Genomic DNA, 27,268 nt, shown 5'->3' with positions numbered 1-27,268 from the left:
ATTGTCTTGCGCCTGGGCGCTGCCCCCCGCTATTCCCCCTGACCTATAGCGTCACCCTATTCTTAAAGTCTCTTATGGCGTTCGCGTGAATAGCTGAGCACCGAAAAGTGTTGGATACTTGAGAGTTCCAAACCGGCGCAATGTTTATTTTGCTTTTTGCCGCGCGCGGTCAGATTGCGCCCGAGTTGCGCCACGTGCGGCTTCCAAGCCGATGCCAATAGATTGTGAGACAGTGTAGGGGCCCGCTCTGGCGACGCGACAAAACCGCCGCCGGCGCAACCTATTATTATATGTAGTCGCATATGCGGCGCACACACCCTTTTGCACCGCTTAGCGGAAGCGCACACAAGCAGTCAATGCCGCACGAGGTGGACGTTGAGACGGCAAAGAAGTTGCAAGGCAGGGCGCGTGAGAACAGCTCACACGGCCATGGCAGCGAAAACATTACGCAAGCAAGCGTTCGCTCAGCGAAAACTTCTACACCTATACACACACACACGCACCAATAACAGCAAGTGCCACATAAAACACTACGGGGTCATATTTTGTATCGTTTCGCTTTCCCTTCGTTTGGTCCTTTGCCATTGGTCGCTGATACCAGTGACGTTGGCAGCGGGGGATGACGTCAGGCTGTTCGTGACAGAAACACGTACGCCTATCCTTTACAAAAATTTCTTTAGACAGTCTATAGACTGTCCATACACTTGTCTATGAAGTCTATAGACTTTCTAGAGACCTATCCTATAGACTACTCTATAGGCAACACAAATGCTACAGGCACTACAGTATATAGACAATGGCCATACACTTTAAGTAGACTTTTTCGATCGACAGTCTATAGACTGTATGAATTGACACAAGGCAATATCTATAGGAAAAGAACAGAGTCTGTAAGAAGTCTACGAACAATCTATAGACCATTTTCATAAGGAATGACGCCGTAGTTACTCGCAGAAACGCAGCCAATGTCTATGCTGCACCGACGGACCGGAGCCGACGACGCCACTGACACACCTGGAGGTGCGGCCAACTGGGAAAGCTCGGTTCCTATGACACGGCCGGACTGGATGCCGCGGCCGCAGGGTGGCTAGCAGTAGTTCCGCATCCAGACCGGCCGTATCCGTGGGGTGTTTGACTCCCCACCATCGCTATCGCCACGACACATAGGGTCATGACCAAACGAACGGGGAAAACGAAACGAAAGGGTTGCAAATCACGGCACTATATAGGTCACTTACAAAGCCAGAGCAAGGCACGAGACACGTCACACTCAAGTTCCGCGCACACTTACAGCGCATGCGCCACAGAGCAGGGACAAGCGACCGCGCCATGCACAGAGCAGCGAGGGTGTGGGGCAGTGCACGACGACTATAGGGAGGCGTGTATGGCGACAGCCGTGGAGAAGGTCTGCAGGGGAGGCCAAAAGCCAGTGAAGCACTACGTTGCTAGACGAGGCGAGCAGAGGTGGGAAAAACAAAAAGAAAACGGAAAGCTGAAAGTAAGCAGCCAGAGAATGCACAGCGCTCAGGAGCAAGCAGCTAGCTTTAAGGATGCAGCGCTGGTGCCGAATGCGCGCCTCGACCACAAAGAGCGACCGCATAAGGAACGCGACAGGAAAAAAAAAAGCTGGGACCGCCACAAAGCCTTGCTCGCAAATCGGCGTTTCCCGAATGCCGGGATGATATTAATAATAATAATAATAATTGGTTTTTTGGTGGGAAAGGAAATGGCGCAGTATCTGCCTCATATATAGTTGGACACCTGAACCGCGCCGTAAGGGAAGGGATAAAGGAGGGAGTGAAAGAAGAAAGGAAGAAAGAGGTGCATAGTGGTGGGCTCAGGAATAATTTCGACCACCTGGGGATCTTTAACGTGCACTGACATCGCACAGCACACGGGCGCCTTAGCGTTTCGCCTCCATCGAAACGCAGCCGCCGCGGTCGGGTTCGAACCCGGGAACTCCGGATCAGTAGTCGAGCGCGCTAACCACTGAGCCACCGCGGCGGGGTTATCATTCGGTTTCAAAGTGCGGCCGGCGTATGCTACAGCAGCAGCAACTACAGTCGGATAGGAGTCAAGAAAAAGGCGGCTTTTCCCCACAAAGGGATCCCCTTACAGCCAATGGCGTCGGCCGATTCCCATGAACCTACATGCGAGACAATGTAGGGAGTCGCAGAGAGAAGGGGATAGTCACCTGTCTGCATCGTCACACCCCTCCCTGCACTGGCCCGCTAATCATGCTAGCAGGTTCTTAAGTATAGGCCGACGCCACTGGCTGGAAGAATGTCCTTCACGGGGAAAAGTGTTTTTTTCTTGAGTTGTATCCGACTACAGCCACAGCTGTGTTGAGCAGTTGGACAGAGCGAAACACAGTAAATGTCGTTCGAAAGCAATGGAATGATTTGCATTGCACAACAATTTTCGACTACCTAAAGCTCGAACTGTGCAATTCAGACGGTTGGGTTCTCTCTAATCAAATTACGGAGTTCATTACCTTATATTCTGAAAATAGTGTCATCTACTTCCTCATTTAAGCGTAAACTTAACTCATTCATTTTTGACTCTTGATGCATCACGACATTGTTTTTTATACCTATTTGGTCTTTGCTCTGTCCTTGAAATTTAGCGTATATTTTGGAATTATTTAGTATTTTTTCTATATGTTGCTAATCAACGTTTTTGTACCGATGCGCAAGCTGGCCCATTTTATTATATTTTCCTGCGTTTGATTGTAAAACGTCCCACTACAGCGCTGAAGTTTGGTATCTCTTTCGGTATTCTTTTCCTACATGTAAATTTTGCACATATTTTTCGAATAAAAGAAAGACGACCACTGTGTCTACAGGTCGTGAGCACAAAAACTTTAAGCTCAAATCAATGGCGGTACCATTTCATCATCGCAGAGGCGGCGGTCGCCAATGTGGTCGCAGCAGCGCGACTCTACGCGCTTATAAAACGCAAGCAAGCGCCGACGGCCAGTCGTTGCAGCGCGGGACCACCACAAGGCGAAGCGTGCAGGGCGCCAGGCTGGTGCGACGAACGACGCAAGCAGGGCGTGCGCAGGGAAGCGTGCTTCCTCCCCTGGCGGCAAAAGCGTGAAAGAAGCGTCGTCGCCGTCGTGACGTCGTTGGCGTCGCACCTTGGCGGGCGTGGCGTTGGCCACGTCGTGGAGCTGGTGGTCGAGCAGCAGCTTGCGGGCTTCCTCCAGCTCCCGGTGCTCCCGCTCGGAGGCCCGCTTGAGGTTCTCCACGTGGGCCACCATCACCTCGAAGGCCCTGCTCATGCGCTCCTCCTGGGACGGGGAAGCGCATGCGCGGTTCACTTCACGAGGACAGAAAAGGCGCACGGGGGCGCATGCACGACACACTCGAGGAGGGCAACACCCTCCACGGAGCTGGCATACTCACGAGAGGTACTGGACGGGGGTCGCGGTTTCGATGAAACGACGAGGCATGTTTGGCGCGCTTGTCTTGGAATTAAGCTTCACAGTTCACTCGCAAGGCTTCCGGAGTCAGTGCGGTTAAAACGTGATAAGGCCGTTTTAAGCAGCGAGGCTGTTTCAATGTAACAGCACATTAGTGTAGCTTTAAGACGTAGGCGATATTGTGCGACTGCGGAGCGTTGCCACCTCCATGCTCTGAAAGACAACTGTGGGCGCTCTCGGCCAACTCTCGGCACCATCGACCCTCAAAACTCTCGGCACCACTGACTCCCAACTCTCGGCACCATTGACCCCCAACTCGCGGCACCGTTGACCTCCAACTCTCGGCACCGTTGACCTCCAACTCTCGGCACCGTCGATCCCCAACTCTGGGCACCTTCTATCCCCAACTCTTCACACCAACAACACCCAACCCTCGGCACTGTCGACCCCCAACTAACGAGACCTATAGTTGCAGCTGTTCGGGGCCCTCATTTGCGCCACAGCGAAAGGAAGAATACACCTAAGCGCCTGCGTTGCGCAGGTGACCTGTGTTCATGAAAAGGAACATGCGATGACTATAGCAGCGACAGTAACAAAAAATAAAAGCAGAAGCAATTACCTACCTCAGCTGGTGCGCGAGCTTCAGGTGAGCCAACCACAAAAAGCGATAAGAATCGAGACGAAATCGCGTCCCCGCGGCCCGGAGCTCGAGCCCAGTATTATGAGCCAACTGTGAGGCCTGAATGACGTTCATCTTTGGATTGCGCTGAAAGCTTTGACCAGGTAGTTGCAGGACTTCGCGACGACCAGGTTGCGTTAGTCACCACGAGTTACGTGCCACGCCGGGAAGATGCGGTCACGGTAGCAGCAGTGAGCCGACAACTTTTAATGAGCGATCACAGCGCTTACTGCCGACGATGTCACATAGTGCCGAAGGCGCAAAATCGGGCACCAAAATTGGCGGCGACGCTTAAGCTCCGCCTTAACTGTATGACGCGATAGCGTAATGGGTTAATTCCCGTATATGCAGAGTTGGTCACTCTATTCAACATTCACAAATGCCTGTGGCTCTTCGTACCACTCCTGGCGCAGTGGTGCAGTGGTTAAGTGATGCGCCACTGCCCTGCGATGGCGGGTGCTGGCCTCGGTGGGGCTTGTGTGACCCATGTTGCTGTTATCAAGCAACCTCTCGCGACCAATGATTAATTGAACTGCCACCTGCCTAGTGCGCAGTTTGCTCCCAATCAGGTGGGCAGGTTGTGACGTCGCCGCAATGTTACGTGACCCAGATGGCCCACCTGCCTCCTAGGTTGCTTCTCTGGGGATTTGTCGCTCACGGTAAATAATCATAATAATAATAGGCTTTTGGGGGAAAGGAGATGGCCCAGTATCTGTCTCGTATATCGTTGGACACCTGAACAGCGCCGTAAAGGAAGGGATATAGGAGGGAGTGAAAGAAGAAAGGAAGAAAGAGGTGCGGTATAGTGGAGGCCTCCGGAATAATTTCGACCACCTGGGGATCTTTAACGTGCACTGACATCGCACAGCACACGGGCGCCTTAGCGTTTTGCCTCCATAAACGCTGACGGTCAACGACGTCGGATTTTCTCCGACACTGAGCTCCTTAACACTATCGTTAAAACTGAACGACTAATTGATTTTTACGTGCCACAGGCGGGCATAAGAGGTGTCACAGTGAAACGCCAGATCAATTCCAGCCGCCCGGACTTGTTTAACGTCAACGCAAACCGAGAAGACAGTATACGGGGGTGCTCTCATCTAGAAGCCACCGCAGCGGGCTTCAAGTGCGACAAAACGGGAGAGCAGAAGGCGGGCAGAGAACACACGCACCTGCTGCACGGCCCCGTAGACCTCGGCCTGGCTGGACACCCGGTCGGTGGACTGCTGGATGACGTCCACATGGTTGCGGATCTTGGCCACCACCTCGCGGACGCGCTCGTCGTCCGTGTACAGAGAGTCCAGAGTCTGGACCGGCGGGGGAGCAGACGTCACGACGTCGCCGCCGCACGCATGCGGAGACGGTAGCGCCACCAAGCAACTCTTTTTGCGAAGGATCCTTGTCTGGTCCTCTACCTCATTAGTCATCCACAAAGTCATCATAATCATCGTCAGCCTTACTACACCCACTGCAGGGCAAAGGCCTCTCCCATGTCTCTCCAATCAACCCTGTTCTTTGCCAGCTGTGCCCACTCTATGCCTGCAAGCTTCTTAATCTCATCCGCCCACCTAACCTTCTGCCGCCCCCTGCTACGCTTGCCTTCTCTTGGAATCCACTCCGTTACCCTTGAGGACCAGCGGTTATCTTGCCTTCGAAGTACATGTCCTGCCCAAGCCCATTTCTTCCTCTTGATTTCGACTAGGATGTCATTAACCCGCGTTTGTTCCCTCACCCACTCTGCCCGCTTCCGGTCTCTTAACGTTACACCTATCATTTCTCTTTCCATAGCTCGCTGCGTTGTCCTTAAGCTGAACTATTTTCGTTAGCCTCCACGTTTCTGCCCCGTAGGTGAGTACCGGTAAGACACAGCTGTTGTACACGTTCCTCTTGAGGGAAATTGGTAAACTGCCACTCATGATCTGCGAGAATTTGCCATTTGCGCTCCACCCCATTCTTATCCTTATAGTTATCTCCCTCTCATGATCCGGATCAGCTGTCACTATCTGCCCTAAGTAGACGTATTCCGTCCCAACTTCTAGGCTCTCGCTGCCAATTGTGAACTGTAGTTCCTTTGCTAGGCTGTTGAACATTACCTTGGTTTTCTGCATGTTAATATTTAGACCCATCGATCTGCTCTGCCTATCTAACTCATTGATCATGATTTGAAAAATCATGATCATGAAAAAATCATCCACAAAGTACCCTTTACATAATCTATCCCACCATTCTACCTTCTCTACAGCTGTCTTGTTTTGCGGGCAAGAGGGCGGGGTTCCAGTGGCCGCCGTTCAGAGCGGCAGTTACGGTGTCCAAGGTCACTAATCTTTTTCTGGCGCATAAAAAACCGCTACCACTGGCAGTGATTCCACCCTTTTACCACTTTATTGCTCCTCTCAGAAAATGCAACAAGAAGATAAAAAAAAGAGAGGAAGCCCGCACCAGCAACGCTTTCCCAGGCTTAACGCCAATTCACCACCCAGCCAGCATGCTTTGGTTTCGCTTAGGGAAGGCCTCCGGAAATTTCGACCGCCTGGGGTTCTTTAACGTGCACTGACGTCGCACAGTACACGGGCCTCTAGAATTTCGCCTTCATCGAAATTCGACCGCCGCGGCCGGGATCGAACCCGCGTCTTTTGGGCAAGCAGCCGAGCGCCATAACCACTGAGCCACCGCGGCGGTCAGCATGCTTTGTAGTGGGGTAGCTTTGTTTTTGACATTGCTTTCCTCCATTTAACCGGGAATGAGACTTCGATTGGGGTAGCTCCCTAGGGCCTAAAATTCCAAGGCCCTGTCAGTTCCTGCTCTCAATTACGAAAGGCCGAATTGCATAGTGCTAGCGTAAAATAAATGTCGCCATGTACAGGAAAACAACGCACTGCTGATGAATCGCGCATTGTCCCAATGAATGTTATCTGCGTTATAGCTTTTAACTGTGTAACCGCCATTTCGTAATCAAAACTTGCTAAACGGCTTTTCATCCATTTAACACACCGAAGCGCCAATTCGAAAGCTGTAGGATACTATACAACATACCTATTGATAAAACGTCCGCGCAATGATGATGCGACGGCACGTCTCGGGTGCTAGGTATACAGTGCCCTAAAACTTTGATGCAGACAACTAGAGAGATTCAGTCTCGCGCATTTTTTTTTTTTCAGAAAGCTTTGGGCTTGTGACGGCCCGACGGCCCGACGCTTTGAAAGCTGCTTGCCACGTTATCGCGGGAAGAGCTATAGGACACAAAGTTGGCGACGCCCTCCAGTGAGGACGTCCACCTTATAGCTTTCTTCGAGGGCACCATCGTCATCCGAATAAGATAAAGTCGTGTACATGTGACAGGTCTCTGACGACACGGCGAGTACCATACCTGGGCCAGTTCCCGGATGGCCTTCAGCTCGGCCTGGATGTTGCCCTCGGCAATGTCCCGGTGCCGCTGGTGGAGTTCCAGGCGCTTGGTCAGCGTCAGCCGGTCAGTCTTGAAGCCCAGCGAGAGGGTGGTGAACTTGTTCTGCGGAGAAAAACGCACACAAGCGACGATGACACACCGCCTGTTGCGGCGTGCTGCTTAGGGCGAGTTCATAGACCTCGGGCAGAGGTCCTCGCGATGAGTAAGCGTCGAGAGCACTGACAATGCGCACGGAAAGTGAAGTGAAGGCCTGGGTTAAGTGGTGGTCCCTTATCACCAGGAGGAACCAACGACCATGGACGGATGGCACACAACACATGGCGTTTTTTATTTTTTTCTGTTGATCTCGAAGCGATCTGTTGACTATCAAAGCGTGGCAGACTTCAGTGCATTGAACATCATCGCTATTATAATTAAAAATCACAATTCGCCCACTTGAGTCCACTGAAGAACAAGTTCCTCCGCCAAAGAGCTCCAATATGTCCTGTCTAGTGCCCACAACGGCCATGTTGTCCCGCCGAATTTGTGCAGTATACGTAACCAAGTCCAACGCTTCGGTCACCTCCTAACATGTTCTCGTTATCCTGCTGAACACTGTGTGAATATACGGAAGAGTATTCCGTAAACCGAACTGCGTCTGGACTGTGAACTGGTTTTGCGGTTTTACGGATTCTAACTTCCCGAGGCGACTCAGGCTATGAGGGACGCCGCAGTGGAGGGCTCCGGATAATTTCGACCACGAGGGGTTCTTTAACGTGCACTGACATTGTACAGTAGACATAGGTCTCTAACATTTTGCCTCCAGGGAAATGCGACAGCCGCGGCCGGGATCGAACCCGCGTCTTTCGGGTCGGCAGCCCGAGCACCATAGCCACTGGGCCACCGCGGCGGCTACTGAACTGAAGTGGACGACTTCAGTCGGGTTAAGAAAAAGCTGCCAAGCTTGCTTGTGCACGGTGTTAGGGAATGCAAGTGGGAAACGTATGCGTGTTACGAAAAAAAGCACCTCCAACAATGTTCTAAAAAAAAATAAAGAAACGATGCATCAACGGTCCCCGAGACGGAATAGAATTTTTCTTTGAGAACACTCAAATGTGACACATAAACCTACACAACTGCCAAGGTGGTAGTAGAAAAGGGACCTTATAAAAATGGTCTACGGACAGTCTATAGAATTTTTATAGACTATCGCCTTCCTATAGATATTTCCTCTTGTCTATCCATAGTCTATAGACTATCCATACCCAAAAGTCTACTAACAGTGTATGGCCATAAATCTATATTGTCTATAGACTGTCTACCAGATTTGCATTGCCTATGGACTATTCTTTAGGATTTGTCTATAGACAGTCTATAGACTGTCTAAATAAAATTTGTAAGAGGGGGAGCGCAGTCGTGCGCAGTTTCTGCAAAGCGAAAGTCTGCCAACTCCATTTTAGTGCGAAAGCACTAATACTTAACACCGTGCCAGCCAAACATCTGGTGTGAAGTCTCGGAGTAACTCGGGTAAGTTCGGGTTAGTTCGGAGGAGAGTCACGCCAGCTGCAGCCAATGGGAGGGTGACCTTGGCACCTCCAAGGTCCCTTGGCTTCGCACCTTTCAAGCAAGGTGCGCATTCGCACGTCTAGTCTACTTAACTAAGTTGAAACACTACCACTTTTTTTTTCCCTTCACAACTGCGGTGACAACAGGAAATCAAGAACTATAAAAATTGGGAGGCAACGTTGGTTAGTGAGCTTCGAGCGCGTTTACGAAAATTGGCGACCTAATGCCAGTGCTTAGGCCGTTCCAGTTTCGGTTATTTCCTCTGCCTTTAGACTAAAACGCGCGTTCCCACTGTAATTTTCCTGCCTTCAAACCTCGAAGACGGCGGCCTGAAGACAGGCCGCATTTACCAAGGTGAACTGAAGGGGAACGTCGAGAATTGATGCCACGGCCGCCGGTTCAGAAGAAACCTACGTACAGAAGAATGCGCCGCTGACTTCTGCTAAAAGCAATGTTACGCTATAATTGCTATAATTATGCGGACGCCAACCACGGGAAGGGACGGAAGAAAGGCCCGTCGTATGCTGCACTTCAGCCGACCCAGATGCCGACCCGTCAAGCCGAGCGAGTTGCCCGACAACGAAATCGCGACCACTCATACGCGGGCTCCGAGGACACTGCAACCGCGACGGGACGAGCACAAGTTGAAGCCACCCTCAAATCATGCATTCCATATTTACTCGTATATAGGCAGTCCAAGAACGCGTGCCGGCCATCGCCCGAAGTAAAGAGCCACTTGTGGATAAGAAACCCTGTCTGACCTCCAGCAGTATTTTATTTCATTGAAGGCCGACCTGAATCTTTACAAACTTGAACTATATAATATTCATGCGGCGTTGTCATTTTCAAACGCTTTCTTAGACGCCTGCGTGAGCATATGGGGTGAGCATATGCGTATCTCCATCGGGAAAAGCAACCGTCGTCAACCGTCAACATCAACCGTCGTCGGGGTTTGGGAAGACTAGGTCCTTATACACTCTAAACGGAAAGGAGTAAAAAAGAAGTAAGCCGTAATCCAGCGCACCCCGCCAGAAGGCAGCTTCCTCACTTTACTCCCATATAGGTGTATTCGTACTTTAGAGTGTAGAGTCGTGCATGCGGACACGATGGAAGACGCACCATTTTAGATATTAAGTGGGCATATATATATATTCGAATAAATAGGGTATATATGTAGCGGGACGCTATACTCACCTCGATCTCTTCCTCGGTCTGCTGGTCCGAGCTGCACGAAAAAAAAAAGCGAATCCAAAAGTCAAAACAAGCGCAAAATTTGCACTGGACACATAATTACACAACACGGCGGCCGCAAAGAGTGTTCGACCGAATGACATAAAGCGCAGAAACGACGTCAAAGAACGCCCGAGCATCTGCGGGGAAATACAACTGCCGCCGTCGAAGTATCGCCGCCACCCCGGCGGCATACTCAAACACGAACACGTCTATTGGGAGTAAAAAGGGGCTAAGCTTTTCTCTAGCGCACTCTGTTTTAAAAATGGGCGTGCGTCAGAGGACAGTCTATACACCATTTTTACTCCTCTCTGTTTAGAGCGTAGGGCCCAGTCGGAATTCAGCATTAAAAGGCTGCGCCACGCATAGAAACACAGCGTTTGAGCACACGGAGGCACGCCAAGCGTTTTCCTTCGTTTTCTGTCGAATGTGCTTATCCCACGTGGCTAAGCCAAGAAGCAATCACGTACACAATAAACTAGACACGGAGGACCCGCTCTGAAGTGAACCCTTACAAAAAATGTCCATAGACAGTCTATATAGACATTTTATAAACTCTACTGCCTGCCTATAGATGTTTATTTTCGTCTGTTAAGTCTGTAGACAAGTCTACTAAAAGTGTATGGCCATAAATCTATACATTGTCTACAGATTTTATAGACAGAAGTCTATGGACAGTCTACAGACTGTGTAAAGAAAATTTTTGTAAGGGAATGGCGGTTTAGCGTGGACTCCGAGAGCCGCGTCCGAAAGGCGTGTCGACGCTCGCATTTCACGTCCGAAATCGGCCGGTGGTGGCGACACCTGTTGCCGTTTATTTTATATATATTCGGAGATCGTGGGTACCGATCCCACCGGCGACATGGTTGCTTTTTCTGCTGCTTTATAAGTAATTTGCTTTAGGCAACAGGCTAATCAAAGTATTATTCTCCCATTGATTGGAACTGCAGAATAATAAATAAAAACATTCCCCTATGCACCTTGATTTCGGTGACAGTCGGCTATATATATATATATATATATATATATATATATATTCTGGCTTATAACAGCTCCGTTCTCGATAGTGGCACCTTCGAGATTGAAACTTGGTACACCTATATACCGATACATGCCAGCTTTTTCTTCTAGCTGTCCCCTAAAGAAAGGACCTTCACGAATGCCGCGAATCAAAGTGAGCCAACGTGCTCGGCACACTTAAGCGGTTCCCGGGGGGAACTTTCCTCGTGGCTTCCCCACACGGCCTTGCTATCTCCTCACGTCCGTCTCAACACGCACTACCGCGGCATTTTCACGCGTTTTGCCACAAGCGTAAAAAACAACAAGAATAGAGGCGACAAGAACCTCCCGGTTATTTTTGGCACAGCGCGTGTTCATAGGTTTCGCTCCAGTGACGCCACTGACTGCGCCGGTATAAGTGACACGGTTTCACCACCACCCGCTAGCACCAGCCGCATTGCCACCACCAAAGTACGGGGGAAAAAATAAGTGATCACAAAACAAGCAAAAAATGGAAGACCTTGTTTACCTTCAAGCAAGCGTAACGCGACCACGTCGGTAAACCGATACGGATAAACACCGCTGACCGCGGAGAATAACATTAGAAGCAGCGAGCCGCAACGAACGTGTATACACCCACCACGGCTTTTCCCTGAAAGTTAACGCACCCAGACATCGTCCAAGTTGTGTGCACCCGGTCTAACCGTCTCGTTCTGTACAATGCCTCCACCGGGTGCTTATTTACATAACGTAGCCGACACATAGCGTGCGACTTGAAGAACGTGGTGCAGAAGGGTGATGACAGAAAAAAAAAAAACGAACACAGACACAACGCTCATTTCCAGCAACGCTTTATTACAGACAAAGGATTCTTACCTCAGCCGTGTTAACAGCAGAATGAGCCGGTATAAGGATCCTATCATGTTCGTAATAAAAAGTTGCCGGAATTCAGCGCAGTGTCTGTGTGCTTTTTTCCCTTTCTGTCTTCGTCCATTCGCGCTGCAGCTCTATGCCATGTTCCAAGGGCAGCAACACGTTCAAGCCTCTACTCTTCACAATGCGCAAATGCAGTGCTACCTATATAGTCGCACTACTATAAGAACAAAGCCGCTATGAAAAATCCAATGTCCGGGATGTTTGGTGCCGTGTAATAGTATATGCCGCCACCACCACTCCGTTGGAGTATAGCTTGACCACGAACCGCTCGAGCTTTGCAGTTTCCTTCATTTTTTTTTCTTCTTTCTAAGATTACGCATCCCGAATTTCAGCCTCTTCGTGAAAGGAATTGTGTATGCCGGACTTATTTCTCGCGCTTACAACGCTCCGAATAATTTAGCTTCGTTCCCATACGCACTAACCGCAGAGAAATGCAAGCACAGATGCTGATCAGCCACTTAATCGCGGACAGCCAGTAACAGGACGCTGACGCAGCGTTTTCCGCCCATGGTTAATAATATATTTCTTCCGAAGTGCGACACAGCAACAGAATCAACTACTACGAGGGAACTGTAAAATACAGTCACGAAGCAACGTACATTAGTTCTCAGAGAAAACAAACGCCAGTTTAGGCATAAGTTCCACGCCTGCACTGCACGTTTGCTTGTATTGCAGAAGACAAAGAAATCCTTGCTCACACTAAGCAACGCCAATCACTATAGGCAATCATGCCATTCACGGCAGCTTGAGGTATATCGAGGCTCTACTGCCGGATCCCTATACCCTTAAATTTTTATTTGCACAGGTCTGGGCTGGCGCTTAATCCCGACTGTGTATTATGTGGTGAGCACGAAACCGTAGACCATTTTTTGTTGTTTTGTGGCCGATACACCATGATGAGAAGACGCGTCTTTTAGAGAACACCACTACAGCAGCTCGGCCTTTGTTTGAGCAGCCCAGTCATATTGTCGACTGGAGCCACCATACTTGGGTATACAGCCACAAGTCTGTTTTCACCGCCGTCCAAAACTTTTTTAATGGAATCAAATCGGCTACTTTGGTAACTTTTTAAAAAAATTTCAATATTATTTTTATTCTTACAATTACCATTATCATTTTACCACTCGGCTATAAACACCAGTCCCGATCTCCTGCGTGCGTTATGCATTTCCCGTTCCATTTCGTTGCTCCTTTTTGTTCACTTCTTGCTTCCTCAGCATTCGTTTCATTTTCGTCCAGGAAACATTTACCTGAAAAACTCTCTGTGCCCCCCAATTCTTGGCCAATCCCCCTATGTGGGCATGTGCCATTGCATGAGGGTAACGACAACTATTTACTGTGTGTGCGTACGTGTGAACGATAACGATCGTACACTCCTCTATAAGTGAGTATAGGCAGTGCCTCCTACTCGACACGGGGTGATCGCTTTAGGCGTCGTGGAAAGCCCTCACTCACGTACGGTGTTACGCAGAAGCTTCCTGGCTAGTAGAAAAGTACACCAAGACCCAGCTGCGGTAGCAAACGACATTTCTTGCAATCCCGGGGGTAAAGGAAGAACCGGCAATCAAGCGGTCATCATCGGGTCGGTTTTCACGAAATGCGGACGGTTTCCTAGCATCGTTCCCGTGGGCCGCACGCTCACATTACGGGGAAAAAGAAATCTACACCCATTCGCCCGCCCGCCCACCCGCTCCATGGCAATTCAGAATGGCAATCCTCCACGCGCACGTAACCGCTCGCTGTGTCGTGACACCGCAGGATTAATGGAAGACGGTTGCCGCCGCGGAGCCGATACCCGCCGCCCGGGATAATTGGCTGCTTTCGTATGCGGCTTTCGTATGCTTTCGTATGCGGAAAAAAAAATGAAGCGAGAACGAGGAAATATGAAAGATGGAAGGAACGCCTAAATTGAGAAAGTGAGGAAGGAATATGGCGCCTGTTAGACGCCTCAGTGTGGCTCATGACTGAAGCTTATAAATCGACAGCGCCTACCGAGTTTTACGCCAGCAAGGCCGAAAGAACGGGCCTGGCATTGCTTTGCGTAATTTTAGCGCTACTATGAAGGCCAAAAAGTGTACAGTGGGAAACTGCGCCACTTAGTCTGTGGTTAATCCGAAAGGTTATAGACCGAACGGTTATAGTCCGAAAGGTCATAGTCCAAAAGGTTATAGTCAGTGAGGAGACCAACAGTAGATGATGATCCTTTGCAGGTACTCCCTTAAGGGACTGGCTATGAGGCGACTCAGGATACGAGAGGAGCAGTAGTGGAGGGCTCCGGATCATTCCGGCCACCTGGGGTTCTTTAACGCACACTGACATTGCACAGTACGCTGGCCTCTATAGCGTTTGCCCTCCATCGAAATGCGACCGCCGCGGCCGGGATCGAACCCGCGCCTTTCGGGGTGAGCAGCCGAGCACCATAACCACTCCGCCACCACGGCAGTCCCCCTTAAGGGAGTAACGGTTGCTCTTTTGGGCACTAATGGTGGTGGCGAGCCCGTCTCAAAAGGAGTAACCCCTTGCAAAAATTTATTTACACGGTCTATAGACTTCTGTCCGTAAAACCTACGGACTGTCATAGACACACCCTAAAGAACGGTCTATAGGCAATACAAATCCTATAGACAGTCTATACACAATCTATAGATTTATGGCCATACACTTTTAGTAGAATTTTGTCTATAGACAGTCTATAGACCCTGAACAGACTTTAGACCCCATAGTCTATAGATCTATATAGGCCCTATAGACTATAGACTTTATAGTCTATAGACCCTGAAAAGAAATATTTATAAGAAGGAATGCCCCGCCGCGGTGGCTCAGTGGTTAGGGCGCTCGACTACTGATCCGGCGCTCCCGGGTTCGAATCCGACCGCGGCGGCTGCGTTTTTATTGAGGCAAAACGCTAAGGCGCCCGTGTGCTGTGCGATGTCAGTGCACGTTAAAGATCCCCAGGTGGTCGAAATTATTCCGGAGCCCTCCACTACGGCACCTCTTTCTTCCCTTCGTCTTTCACTCCCTCCTTTATCCCTTCCCTTACGGCGCGGTTCAGGTGTCCAACGATATATGAGGCAGATACTGCGCCATTTCTTTCCCCCCCAAAAAAACAATATTTATAAGAAGGAAATAGAGTCTACGAGAAGTCTATAGGCCATTCTTTTATAAGGGACCCTTGCAGCATTTCTGCAGTCCCACTAATGACACATGCGGCGAGCCAGCGCTGTGCGGTACTCGTTAATTCGGCCCCCAGCATTTCTCGAACCGACATACGCGCGATCGAGGGCACCGAATCGGGCACGGAAGGAGGTTACTCTAATATATGCGGCGGCAGATAGACGCACGCACGCGACCTTCCGCAGCGTGCCGACGCTTTTCCTGTACGCATAGTTACTCAACCCCACGACGCGCGAAGTGCGCAGTAGGTGCCTAATTGTTATTAACTACTGTAATCGCGCGCGCGCGTACCACGGCTGTTGCTAAGCCGCGTCGCGTACACGTAAAGAAAGAGAGAGATTAGACGTAATTTATAGCGCCCCAAGCGACAGTGCGTCGCCTTAATTCCACGCGCAAGACTCGGAACAGCAGGGGGTGCCGCCTTGGGCGAAGCCGATCGGTCAACCACGTCAAGCGTAAAATTAGGAGCCCATCGTTAGGGAATCATACGTTTCAGTCCCTGTAATGAAATATTCGGCCGCGACAAAGGTATTGAGAGCGGAAATACAATAATCCGCTTAATCGGTTTGGTTTAGTTTATGGGGGTTTAACGTCCCAAAGCGACTCAGGTTATGAGAGACGCCGTAGTGAAGGGCTCCGGGAATTTCGACCACCTGGGGTTCTTTAACGTGCGCTGACATCGCACAGTACACGGGCCTCTAGAATTTCGCCTCCATCGAAATTCGACCGCCACGGCCGGGATCGAACCCGCATCTTTCCGGCCAGCAGCCGCGCGCCATAACCACTCAGCCACCGCGGCGGCTAATCCGCTTAATCGGGGGAGGTCTGTAAGACTTAAAACGTTTTTTTTTTGTTTTGAAACAGTATAAAGCAGAACACGTAGTTTTTTTTTTTTTCATTAAATGCGCACCACTTACTAGGCTAAGAACTCTCAGGTGTTCGTGTAGCGTCGACAGAATACAACGTTATTCAGGTTACTCGAAGAAGACCAATAAGAAGTAGATGAAGAATGCCCCAGTACAATACAAGGTCTTCTATCGGTTGCTCTCAACTTCTTTTTTGTAAGTTACACCGTCTTAGAATTTGTTTATTGGTGCAGCTTCCGGAAGCATTTCAAATGTCAAGCATCTATAGACCGCCTTTGGGACATGCCACACACCGTTTTTTTTACTTTAATAAAACATAGACCTCAGAGATATACCGCGCAGATATGAAGCTTATAGCGGCCAAGCAGAACTGCGTACACATCTATCTCCACTACGGCACCTCTCTCTTCCTTTCTTCTTTCAGCCCCTCCTTTATCACTTCCCTTACGGCGCGGTTCAGGTGTCCAACGATATATGAGACAGATACTGCGCCATTGCTGTGCAGTGCTGTGCGATGTCAGCGCACGTTAAAGAACCCCAGGTGGTCGAAATTTCCGGGAGCCCTTCACTACGGCGTCTCTCATAGCCTGAGTCGCTTTGGACGTTAAACCCCCATAAACGAAACGAAACCTTCTCTTACGGCGCGGTTCAGGTGTACAGCGATATACGAGACAGACCACTGCGCCATTTCCTTTCCCCCAAAACCAGTTATTATTATTATTATTATTATTATTATTATTATTATTATTATTATTATTATTATTATTATTATTATTATCTATAAGGCCAACAGAGCTAATCCGAACGTCACACGCGCCTATAACGACTTTAGGTGGCCTTGACTGTAGATACCCAAGTCTTTAGAAAGCCTGGCCCGGGGAAAACCGGAGAACTTCGTCTGGACGACAAACTTAAAAAAAGGTCGCAATTTTCGACACGACGACTCGCGCCAACATGTCTCCGCTCACGTCTGCGGGCAATTACAGGCGTCCGATTACAGTACACTCATATGAGAAGCCACCGCGCTCCAGCACAGGAGGGATTATAAATATCCGCACACAAAGAAAAGTCTGCAAACGCACTTGAGTTCAGGTTATCTTCACGCTTATCTCGTCCTTAGCTTTCCATTAAGACGTTTACGCTGTAGCAAGGGATGCTCTATGCCCAAACCCTCGATTGAAGAATTTATGCGGGGTTGAAGTCGCAAGGTTCCACATGGGCGATGAGAGATGCCTTAGTGGAGGGCTCCGAACTAACCTCGACCCTAAAGTGGGGTTTGAAGTCCCAAAGTTCACCATGGGTTATGAGAGACGTCGTAGTGGAAGGCTCCGAATTAACTTCGACCACCTGGTGTTCTCTACCGAGCACCGACACCGAACAGTACGCGTATACGCTTTCTGCATTTTTCGACTGCCCCACCGCGGTGGCTCAGTGGTTAGGGCGCTCGACTACTGATCCGGAGTTCCCGGGCTCGAACCAGACCGCGGCCGCTACGTTTTTATGGAGGAAAAACGCTAAGGCGCCCGTGTGCTGTGCGATGTCAGTGCACGTTAAAGATCCCCAGGTGGTCGAAATTATTCCGGAGCCCTCCAGTACGGCACCAATCTCTTCCTTTCTTCTTTCACTCCCTCCTTTACCCTTCCCTTACGGCGCGGTTCACGTGTCCGACCATATATGAGACAGATACTGCGCAATTTCCTTCCCCCCAAAACCAATTATATTATTTTTCGACTCCATCGAAATACGATCGCCGCGGCAGAGATCCAATGACGCGTCCAATCAGCCACCGCTGCGGGTTTCGGCTCAAATATTCCTCTTACACCCAGCATGAACAGATAAAGAAATAAAAATTTCCCAAAGAAAAAAAGGAGCGGATAGACAGCTTCGGTAGCGAGTCACATGCATTTATCAGACGCGCGCGCACATATGTCAGTGCAGCAGAGGAAACGCGACGTGAAAAAAAAAAAAACAAAGCGACGACTTTCGGCCACCCCTAGAGACGGGCGCTCACTGGCTCAATTGCGTGCGCCGAACTCAACTGCAACCCGCCGGCGGCCGCTGTTATCAACTCTGCAGCCAACAAAAACACTGTAACGAGAAACGCAATCTCGTTGCGAAAGAAAGCACGGCGCGCACGGAGCTGCAGTCTCGGTCGTTTATAAACTTTGTTTTGTTTCCCACCAACGGAGCGAGTTTAGTCAGCGTACACAGCCAGGTGTGTCCCGAAAAGAACGCAATTACACGAATTCCTTTAGCTGTTCGCTGAGGAGAGCGACGCGTTGCTCGGGTCGTGAACCCCTTTCGTTCGCGTTACTCATGTAACCGACCAGAGACAAGTCGAAAGTTGGCGAAATGGCTTCTGACGAGCGGGAAATAAATTCGGCTCACATTGATCCGACTATCAGCCCAGTTACACCGAGTCAGTACGCTGGCGTCTATGCGGTTGAGTGGAAAGCACATCCATGCTGCATGCAACATGGACGTGTGTCCCCACTTTGGGCGCCAATTTACAGAACACCACGTTGGGCGCCAATAAGTGGGTCCACATTAGAGACAACCAGCCTGCTGACGATTTACGCCGAACAAGAAGGCCGTGGAGGGCTCCGGAATAATTCGACCACCTGGGATCTTTAACGTGCAGCTGACATCGCACAGCACACGGGCGCCTTACGTTTTCCTCCATAAAAACGCAGCCGCCAGGGTCGGGTTCGAACCCGGGAGCTCCGGATCATAGCCGAGCGCGCTAACCACTGAGCCACCGCGGCGGGTATGTGGTCGATGATCAGGAAGCATAACGCGCCTATGCTGCCCAAGTTTCTCGTGACGTCCATCGTACTGGTGTCGCTCCTAAAAGACATCGCTTATCTGCAGGCGGACAGTATTCGGTCGAGTGTTAAATACAGTTTGGCTACGGCTGCCGCTTCGCGGATCAAGCTAGGAATCCAAGGGATGACGATATTCGCTAAATGTTAGGAACGTTTAATAATAATAATATAATGGTTTTATTGCGCCTAATGAATACATGGTTTACTGCGGGTCTCCCGCGCCATGTATTCATTAGGCGCAAATAAAACCATTATTATTATTATTATTAAACGTTCCTAACATTTAGCGAATATCGTCATCCCTTGGATTCCTAGCTTGATCCGCGAAGCGGCATGCCGTAGCCAAACTGTATTTAACCACTCGACCGAATACTGTCCGCCTGCAGATAAGCGATGTCTTTTAGGAGCGACACCAGTACGATGACGTCACGAGAAACTTGGGCAGCATAGGCGCGTTATGCTTCCTGATCATCGACCACATACCCGCCGCGGTGGCTCAGTGGTTAGCGCGCTCGGCTACTGATCCGGAGCTCCCGGGTTCGAACCCGACCCTGGCGGCTGCGTTTTTATGGAGGAAAAACGTTAAGGCGCCCGTGTGCTGTGCGATGTCAGTGCACGTTAAAGATCCCCAGGTGGTCGAAATTATTCCGGAGCCCTCCACTACGGCACCTCTTTCTTCCTTCTTTCATTCCATCCTTTATACCTTCCCTTACGGCGCGGTTTAGGTGTCCAACGATATATGAGACAGATACTGCGCCATTTCCTTTTCCCCCAAAACCAATAATTATTATTATTATCATCGACCACACACCATTTGGTAACCAACGCAATTTTTTAACCAATTCAATAGTTTCACACTCTTCAGCGATTCCCGTTCAGGCATCACTATTACTCAAGCGAAGCAGTTACGCAACCAACGCTTTCTCGCTTCAGCGGAGCCGATATTTTGTGCACCCACTAGTGATGAAATCTCAATGTCTCATGAGTACAATCTGCCTTCTCATATCGACTCCAATCGATAATCTCACATGCATGTCAGCGCCAGCAAAAGGAAGCATACGATAAATTAGGCGGCGCCCCTTTTGTAGAGTATGCATCACTTTACCAAACACATGCAGGCCACTTGAAGTTGGCTTTTATGGTAGATGACCGCATTGTAACGACAAAGACGGCACTTTCACCCTAAGTGGAAGCATTGTAATCTAGAACATGTCATGAAAGAAATAAAATACCGGTTCCTCCCCCCCCCCCCCGGCCTTGTTCACAAGTACGGCAATGTAAATGCATAGCGTCGTGCATCTCTGAGGCTAGACTAAGGCGCCATCCGCTTCCAACAGCGATAACGATGTTCATGTTTCTTTGACGTCATCATCAACCCTACAAGTATGAACCCGACTGGCGGGGAAACTATTCCATCTTCAGATAAAAATGTCTCACCAATAAATCTGTCTTTGTTGGCCCAGTTGGTGAAGTATTACGAGATAATAATATTAACTGGTTTGGGGGAAAGGAAATGACGCAGTATCTGTCTCATATATCGGCGGACACCTGAACCGCGCCGTAAAGGAAGGGATAAAGGAGGGAGTGAAAGAAGAAAGGAAGAAAGAGGTGCCGTAGTGGAGGGCTCCGGAATAATTTCGACCACCTGGGGATCTTTAACGTGCGCTGACATCGCACAGCACACGGGCGCCTATGCGTTTTGCCTCCATTAAAACGCAGCCGCCGCGGTCGGGTTCGAACTCGGGAACTCCGGATCAGCAGCCGAGCGCCCCAACCACTGACACACCGCGGCGGGTAAGTTATTACGAGAACAGCGCAGCGCGCACACACAGCATGGACAGAGAAGCACACGCCACTAGCGCTAACTTGCAACAATCATACAGCGAGCGCTCTTGGCGCGTGTTTCTCTGTCAGTGCTGTGCGTCTGCAATAAGCAGTTCTCGTAATGTTCCTTACTGCCGAATTAATTTCAGCGCAGCCACCGAAAACGTAAAATAAATTATGCTAAAAACAAAAACTGCAGGGCAGGTGTGCCCCGCCGCGGTGGCTCAGTGGTTAGGGCGCTCGACTACTGATCCGGAGTTACCGGGTTCGAACCCGACCGCGGTGGCTGCGTTTTTATGGAGGAAAAACGCTAAGGCGCCCGTGTGCTGTGCGATGTCAGTGCACGTTAAAGATACCCAGGTGGTCGAAATTATTCCGGAGCCCTCCACTACGGCACCTCTCTCTTCCTTTCTTCTTTCACTCCCTCCTTTATCCCTTCCCTTACGGCGCGGTTCAGGTGTCCAACGATATATGAGACAGATACTGCGCCACTTCCTTTCCACCAAAAACCAACCAACCAACCAACCAACCAGGGCAGGTGTTCGCTGCGTCCCTTTAACACGACGCACAGCATTCTCCACACTGCTTGCGGCGCTAAGCCACGCAGTGCCTGCTAAGTCCCAGTAATCCCCCTACAATAAAACAGCCCCTGTAATGAGCCTGCCGCAGCTGCGTGGAGCGAGGTCGTCCTTTGTCTGGTAATCGCTAACAGACAGCGCGCGGGCAGAAATGAGCCGCTGTACACACAGAAACAAGACCGCACCCCAAGGCCGCGAGCTCCGTTGCAACATGCCCGCCACCGCTGCTTCTTACTAAGGCCTTGCAGGCTCGTAGAGCAGGCTATGAATCGGATCAGGGTGCAGCATACGGTGAAGGCTTGGAGGCATATCTGCACATGCCCGTTGGCGTAGAGTTTCATCGAGTAACAGGCAACGTAATAAAGATCGCTGTATTGTGGCCCGCCGCGGTGGCTGAGTGGTTAGCGCGGTCGGCTACTGGTCCGGCTCGAACCCGATCGCGGCGGCTGCGTTTTTATGGAGGCAAAACGCTAAGGCGCCCGATGCCAGTGCGCGTTAAAGATGCCTATAGGTGGTCGAAATTATTCCGGAGCCCTCCACTACGCCACCTATTTCTTCCTTTCTTCTTTCACTCCCTCCTTTATCCCTTCCCTTACGGCGCGGTTCAGGTGTCCACCGACATATGGGAGACAGATACTGCGGGATTTCTTTTCCACAAAAACAAATTATTATTATTATTATTATTATTATTATTATTATTATTATTATCATCACTGTATTGTGGCGTGTAGTGTTTGAACTTCCCAGAACTACGAAAATGAATAAAGCCACATTAAGTCACTGTTCCTGTGTCTCGTCAAGCGTAATAGAATACGCACGGATTGAATTTATTTTTACGCCGTAAAAGTTTGCGCTCGATGCGATGCAGTTTGCGAGATGTTGACGTCTAAGCTCTTTGAGAACACGGGGCAAGTAAAAATTGTTAACGGGGCTATCTTTCGCTACGGGTCACAAGCCCCAAGAAGAACAAAAAATGTTATTTAATGCTCGCGACAAGGACAGGATTCTCCGTGAGATGAATTTTTTTACACAGAGGCCCGTGTCCGACGCCCCGAAATACACACCGAAGTGATACGAAGGTCAACCCAAACATGCACATTACCGGTCCAAGCCATAGGTCGCTTTTCTTTACGTCGGCCGACAATTACACCATTGTAGCACCACATGTCATTCATTCGCTTCGCCAAACTACTTCTATCGCGACAAAGCCTGCTGCCAATACTCAAGGCACCGAGGAAAAGAGCCCAAGAATTAACGGTTGATTTGCGTATAGTTAGACCACATGCGAGTTGGGCGCGCTACAGCCTAGAATGGGTTCGTGCCTATAGAATAGTCGGGTTAGAATAGTTGGGAGCGCTATACAACGGGCTCGAGCCTACATATGCCCAATTGGCCACTCTCTACAGTACATTCATAGATCGCTGGTATAGCCCTCGTATACCATTCCTGGCGCAGTGGTGCAGCGGTTAAGCGATGCGCCACTACCTGCCATCGGTGGGGCTTATGAGACCCAGGCTGCCCTTCGCGAGCAACCTCTCGCGACCAATCATTAACTGGACTGGCAGCTGTCACGGCAGGCAGCCCGCCACAAAGCAGCGTTCATACAAAGTTGAGTTGAATTGAGGTGTTCAATGCTACAGGTGCGGTTAGCCTTGCTTATTCTGCCGGCATGCTCCACCGTAGCGTGCCTTCTATGTTAATAATGTCCTAAAGCCTGTCGCATCTACCCCGCTATGCGCACAGTCTCTTATAATAGCCCACATTCTCTCCCACAGTCACCATCTATGCACACAATCAATCCAGACAGTCTACATCTCAGTCCACTCCAGAAGTCACCATCTATGCACATATTCAGTCACAGTAGAACATAGGCCATTGTAGTGCCACACTCCATACACACATTCACTCACAGTACAACGTAGTCCACTCCGGAAGACACCATCCGCGCACACATTCAATCACAGTAGATCATAGTAGATCACCATTTAGAAATAACATCAGTGTCCTGCAGAAATGTTAAAGGAAGGCGTGCAGCCTCCCTTCTGCACGTCCCGTTTCCACTCGGGTAGACAATGTGCTGAACTGTACTGTGACGGGTTCCTGTCTTCTTGAAGGAAGCGAACATCACATACCTTTCTACGAACGCACAACGGCTAAATGCGGGGAATGACTACTACGAGTGCTACAGCATTAAAATACACGTAAACGCTAACCGGCCGCAATGGAGCCCTAGAATATAATAGAGAGTTTTAGTTTCACGTACGTAGAGGCTTCACGTACGTAGAGCTCTTACGGGTGACCAGTGCGCATGCGCAGAACGCAAAGGGTCTGCGCGAGTCTCACGTACGTACGTGAGATTCGGATTCTTACGTTGCGGTCTCTGCGTTGCTTGCGTACGTAGCGTTGACAAACATGGCGGCGCCCTGCCCGCCGCTTCACAGCGATAACAGCTTCGTCGCTAATCACTCGAGGCGTTATCGTGTTCTAAACTGTTGTAGTCGCCTTCGGCTTGCCCATTCTTACCCTGGCATAAGGTTTCAACCGACAAATAGCTTTTGTTTTTCAGACAGAAGGGCGATTTTTCACCTGTTAAGCCTGACGAAGTAGCGTTGGTCGTCGTCATAGCAACCGTCTCGCTATGAATGGCTTGGCTTAAAGACTTGTCTTGGATGATTTAGGCTACAACCAGTGTCTGCGTTTCTTAGTAGATGGCGCTAGGCGTAATGCGCGGCGTGTTTCGCGTACGTGTAACTATAAGGGTTTCAAACCACCTGCGTGCAGGCTACGTAGACTTCTCATGTTTGCGTACGTGAACCCTCTACGTACGTGAAACCAAAACTCTATTATTAATACGATCGCATGACTAAGTCAGCGCTGCCTTGTTCCACTTTGTCATAATTTCCACCACCTGGAAATCTTTAAATACACACCGCGGTGGGTCGGCGGTTAGGGCGCTCGGCTACTGATCCGGAGTACCCGTGCTCGAACCCGAACGCGGCGGCTTTGTGGAGGCAAAACGCTAAGGCGCCCGTGTGCTATGCGATGTGAGTGCACGTTAAAGCTCCCTATAGGTGGTCGAGATTATTCCGGAGCCCTCCACTACGGCACCTCTCACTTCCTTTCTTATTTTCACTACATCCTGTATCCCTTGCCTAACGGCGCGGTTCAGGTGTCCGCCGAGATGCGAGACAGATATTGAGCCATTTACTTTCCTTAACAACCAATTTAACAACCAAGCAAAGCTTCGAAAGCCAGCCAGAGCAGCGGGCGACAAGGCAAATAAATCACCGCAAGATACACGTGGGGGAAAAACGCAATAATAATTAATAATAATTGGTTTTTGGGGAAAGGAAATGGCGCAGTATCTGTCTCACATATCGACGGACACCTGAACCGCGCCGTAAAGGAAGGGATAAAGGAGGGAGTGAAAGAAGAAAGGTGCCGTAGTGGAGGGCTCCGGAATAATTTCGACCACCTGGGATCTTTAACATGCACATTCCTTTCTCTTAGTCCCTCCTTCATCCCTTCCTTTACGACGCAGTTCAGGTGTCCGCCGATATGTGAGACAGATACTGCGCCATTTCATTTAATAATAATAATAATTGGTTTTTGGTGGAAAGGAAATGGCGCAGTATCTGTCTCATATATCGTTGGACACCTGAACCGCGCCGTAAGGGAAGGGATAAGGGAGGGAGTGAAAGAAGAAAGGAAGAAGGAGATGCCGTAGTGGAGGGCTCCGGAATAATTTCGACCACCCGGGGATCTTTAACGTGCACTGACATCGCACAGCACACGGGCGCCTTAGCGTTTTTCCTCCATAAAAACGCAGCCGCCGCGGTCGGGTTCGAACCCGGGAACTCCGGATCAGTAGTCGAGCGCAACCGTTTCGTCGATCTGTGGTGCTAGCACGATCAACGGCGTGCCCTCACGTGCGACTCAGAGAGAGACAAGAGCGAGAACGGGGAGGCGCAGGCTCGGAGGGGACCGTTCTTCACATCTCGACTGACGGGGCTGGCTTCGCTCATTAACGGCGCGCGCCGGAGCAGCCAGCTGTCCGCAGATGTGGGGCATGCACGGCTAGACACGAAGGGGGGGAAGGTGCTCCGAGGCAGACGCGGATCCGCGATCGAAAAAAAAAAAAGGCGCGCTCCGTGACCTCATTCTTCCTGGAGGCCACTTTCTACGAGCGCGTTCCGCGGTCAGCACTTTCGCTTACGTGTCCTCCGGCGCATTCCCCCGAGGAGAAGCCAATAAACCGAGTGACAAACGACTCTCTTACATAGACTGCGAATGTGCTCGCGCGAAGGTGATTCGTACTGCATTCACAGGTGCGCAGTCTACAAGAGTATGGATGCGACCATTTTTTTTTTAGTGAAGTAGCCCTACTAGGCACATTTGCCGATTTCGAGCATAGGTATATATGTACAGTCGAGGACAAAAGTCCCTGGACCACATGCTCCGTAAACGGCGCCGACAGCGCTATTGTTAACCGGCGGTTGGAAACGACACTTGCGCGGGTGAAAGTCAAAGTTCTGTTCTTTCACCTCCACCAAGTGTGGTCTGGCGGCTAACAACAGAGCGATCGGCTTTGTAAACGGAGCACGTGGTCCAGATACTTTTGTCCCCGACTGTACGTCCGTGAAGCCTGCTTTGTGTCAGGCGACCCACCTGCCCACCGATTTTGTAGGCACCCAGGCCTTCATCTGGGAGGAGGCATGGGCTTCGGAAGGCCTTCCCAGCCCAGGCCATCTCCCAGGCGAATGCCTTTATGGTGAAGGCCTTCATGATAAATGCCTTCCGAGTAAAGGCATTTAGGTCAAATTACTTTAGGCAGAAGGTCTTAATAGTTAAGGCCTTTAGGTCATAGGGTACTATCGCATCTGAACATGTGAGGATTAAGTGCCCGCCATAACCAGTGTTGATGCACGATATTCAGCGCTTAGCCATGCTAAACCGTCTGCTAATCTTTTTTTTCCGCATGAAACTTGAATAGTTAAAGGGCGCTTCATTGAAACGAAACTACTTGTAGAAAAAAGCTGCCCGCTTCTTCACCACACCTGGGGAATAATCACCGGATGCGTGTTACTTTACAAACATCAATCGATCTTTTCGCCAGGGCTTTACATAAGAAGTGGGCCGATGCAAGGGGTGTTATAAAACATGTGGTTCAATGGGGACTTTGATATGAACCATCTTGTAAGGAGGATGGCTCTTGCGGTAACATACTGACAGTCTCTGACTGTTGCTGGTCCAGTGATCCCTATTCAATTGCTTCTATTCCTAACCCCAATCAGTGAAATTTTTTGCTGTATATACAGTCGCTTTTCCAGCGTCCGGAAGCTCAGCTCCTCGGTGCCGTAACGCAACGCCAAATAAAGTTTAGTCAATAAGATTAACGGCAAAAAAAAACAGGAGGCACTAGGCAGGAACTCTGGCACCATTACGTGTGTACCTTCGAACGCTAGCGGCTTAAAGCAGCATTTATAAGCACGGGCTCACACAATTAGCAGCCAATCAAGTGCAATAACAATCACTGGCACACACATCATAGGCATGACCTTGAAGGCAGTAATTGTGAACGCTACAGTACGCGCAAACAGGAACGTTGGCTTGCCTCTACGAGCTGAAACAGACGCCAGTGCTTGGCCTCTAAGATAAAAATACTGGCGAGCGAGGCTAACTTACTAAGTGGAACTTTCGGCCTAGGTATAAAAGCACACGCGCGAAATTTTGACACCGAAAAAAAAGGCTTCAAATAAAGCGAGTCACAAAAGTAATCGCA

At 50.0% G+C, this 27,268-nt stretch overlaps 1 protein-coding gene across 1 annotated transcript in view; it reads right to left on the bottom strand.

The window, feature by feature from the left end:
• The window catches only part of LOC144104475 (uncharacterized), a 212,759-nt gene that overhangs the window by 18,088 nt on the left and 167,403 nt on the right, over window positions 1-27,268 (bottom strand). The window contains 4 exon segments of the mRNA XM_077637516.1: window positions 3,140-3,292; window positions 5,276-5,410; window positions 7,471-7,611; window positions 10,249-10,279. Coding sequence (XP_077493642.1) covers window positions 3,140-3,292; window positions 5,276-5,410; window positions 7,471-7,611; window positions 10,249-10,279 — 460 coding nt within the window.

The sequence above is a fragment of the Amblyomma americanum genome, chromosome 9, assembly GCF_052857255.1.
Source record: "Amblyomma americanum isolate KBUSLIRL-KWMA chromosome 9, ASM5285725v1, whole genome shotgun sequence".
NCBI classification, from domain to species: Eukaryota; Metazoa; Arthropoda; class Arachnida; order Ixodida; family Ixodidae; genus Amblyomma; species Amblyomma americanum.
Note: the sequence above shows the minus strand (reverse complement) of the source record. Positions and strands in the feature narration are given on the sequence as shown.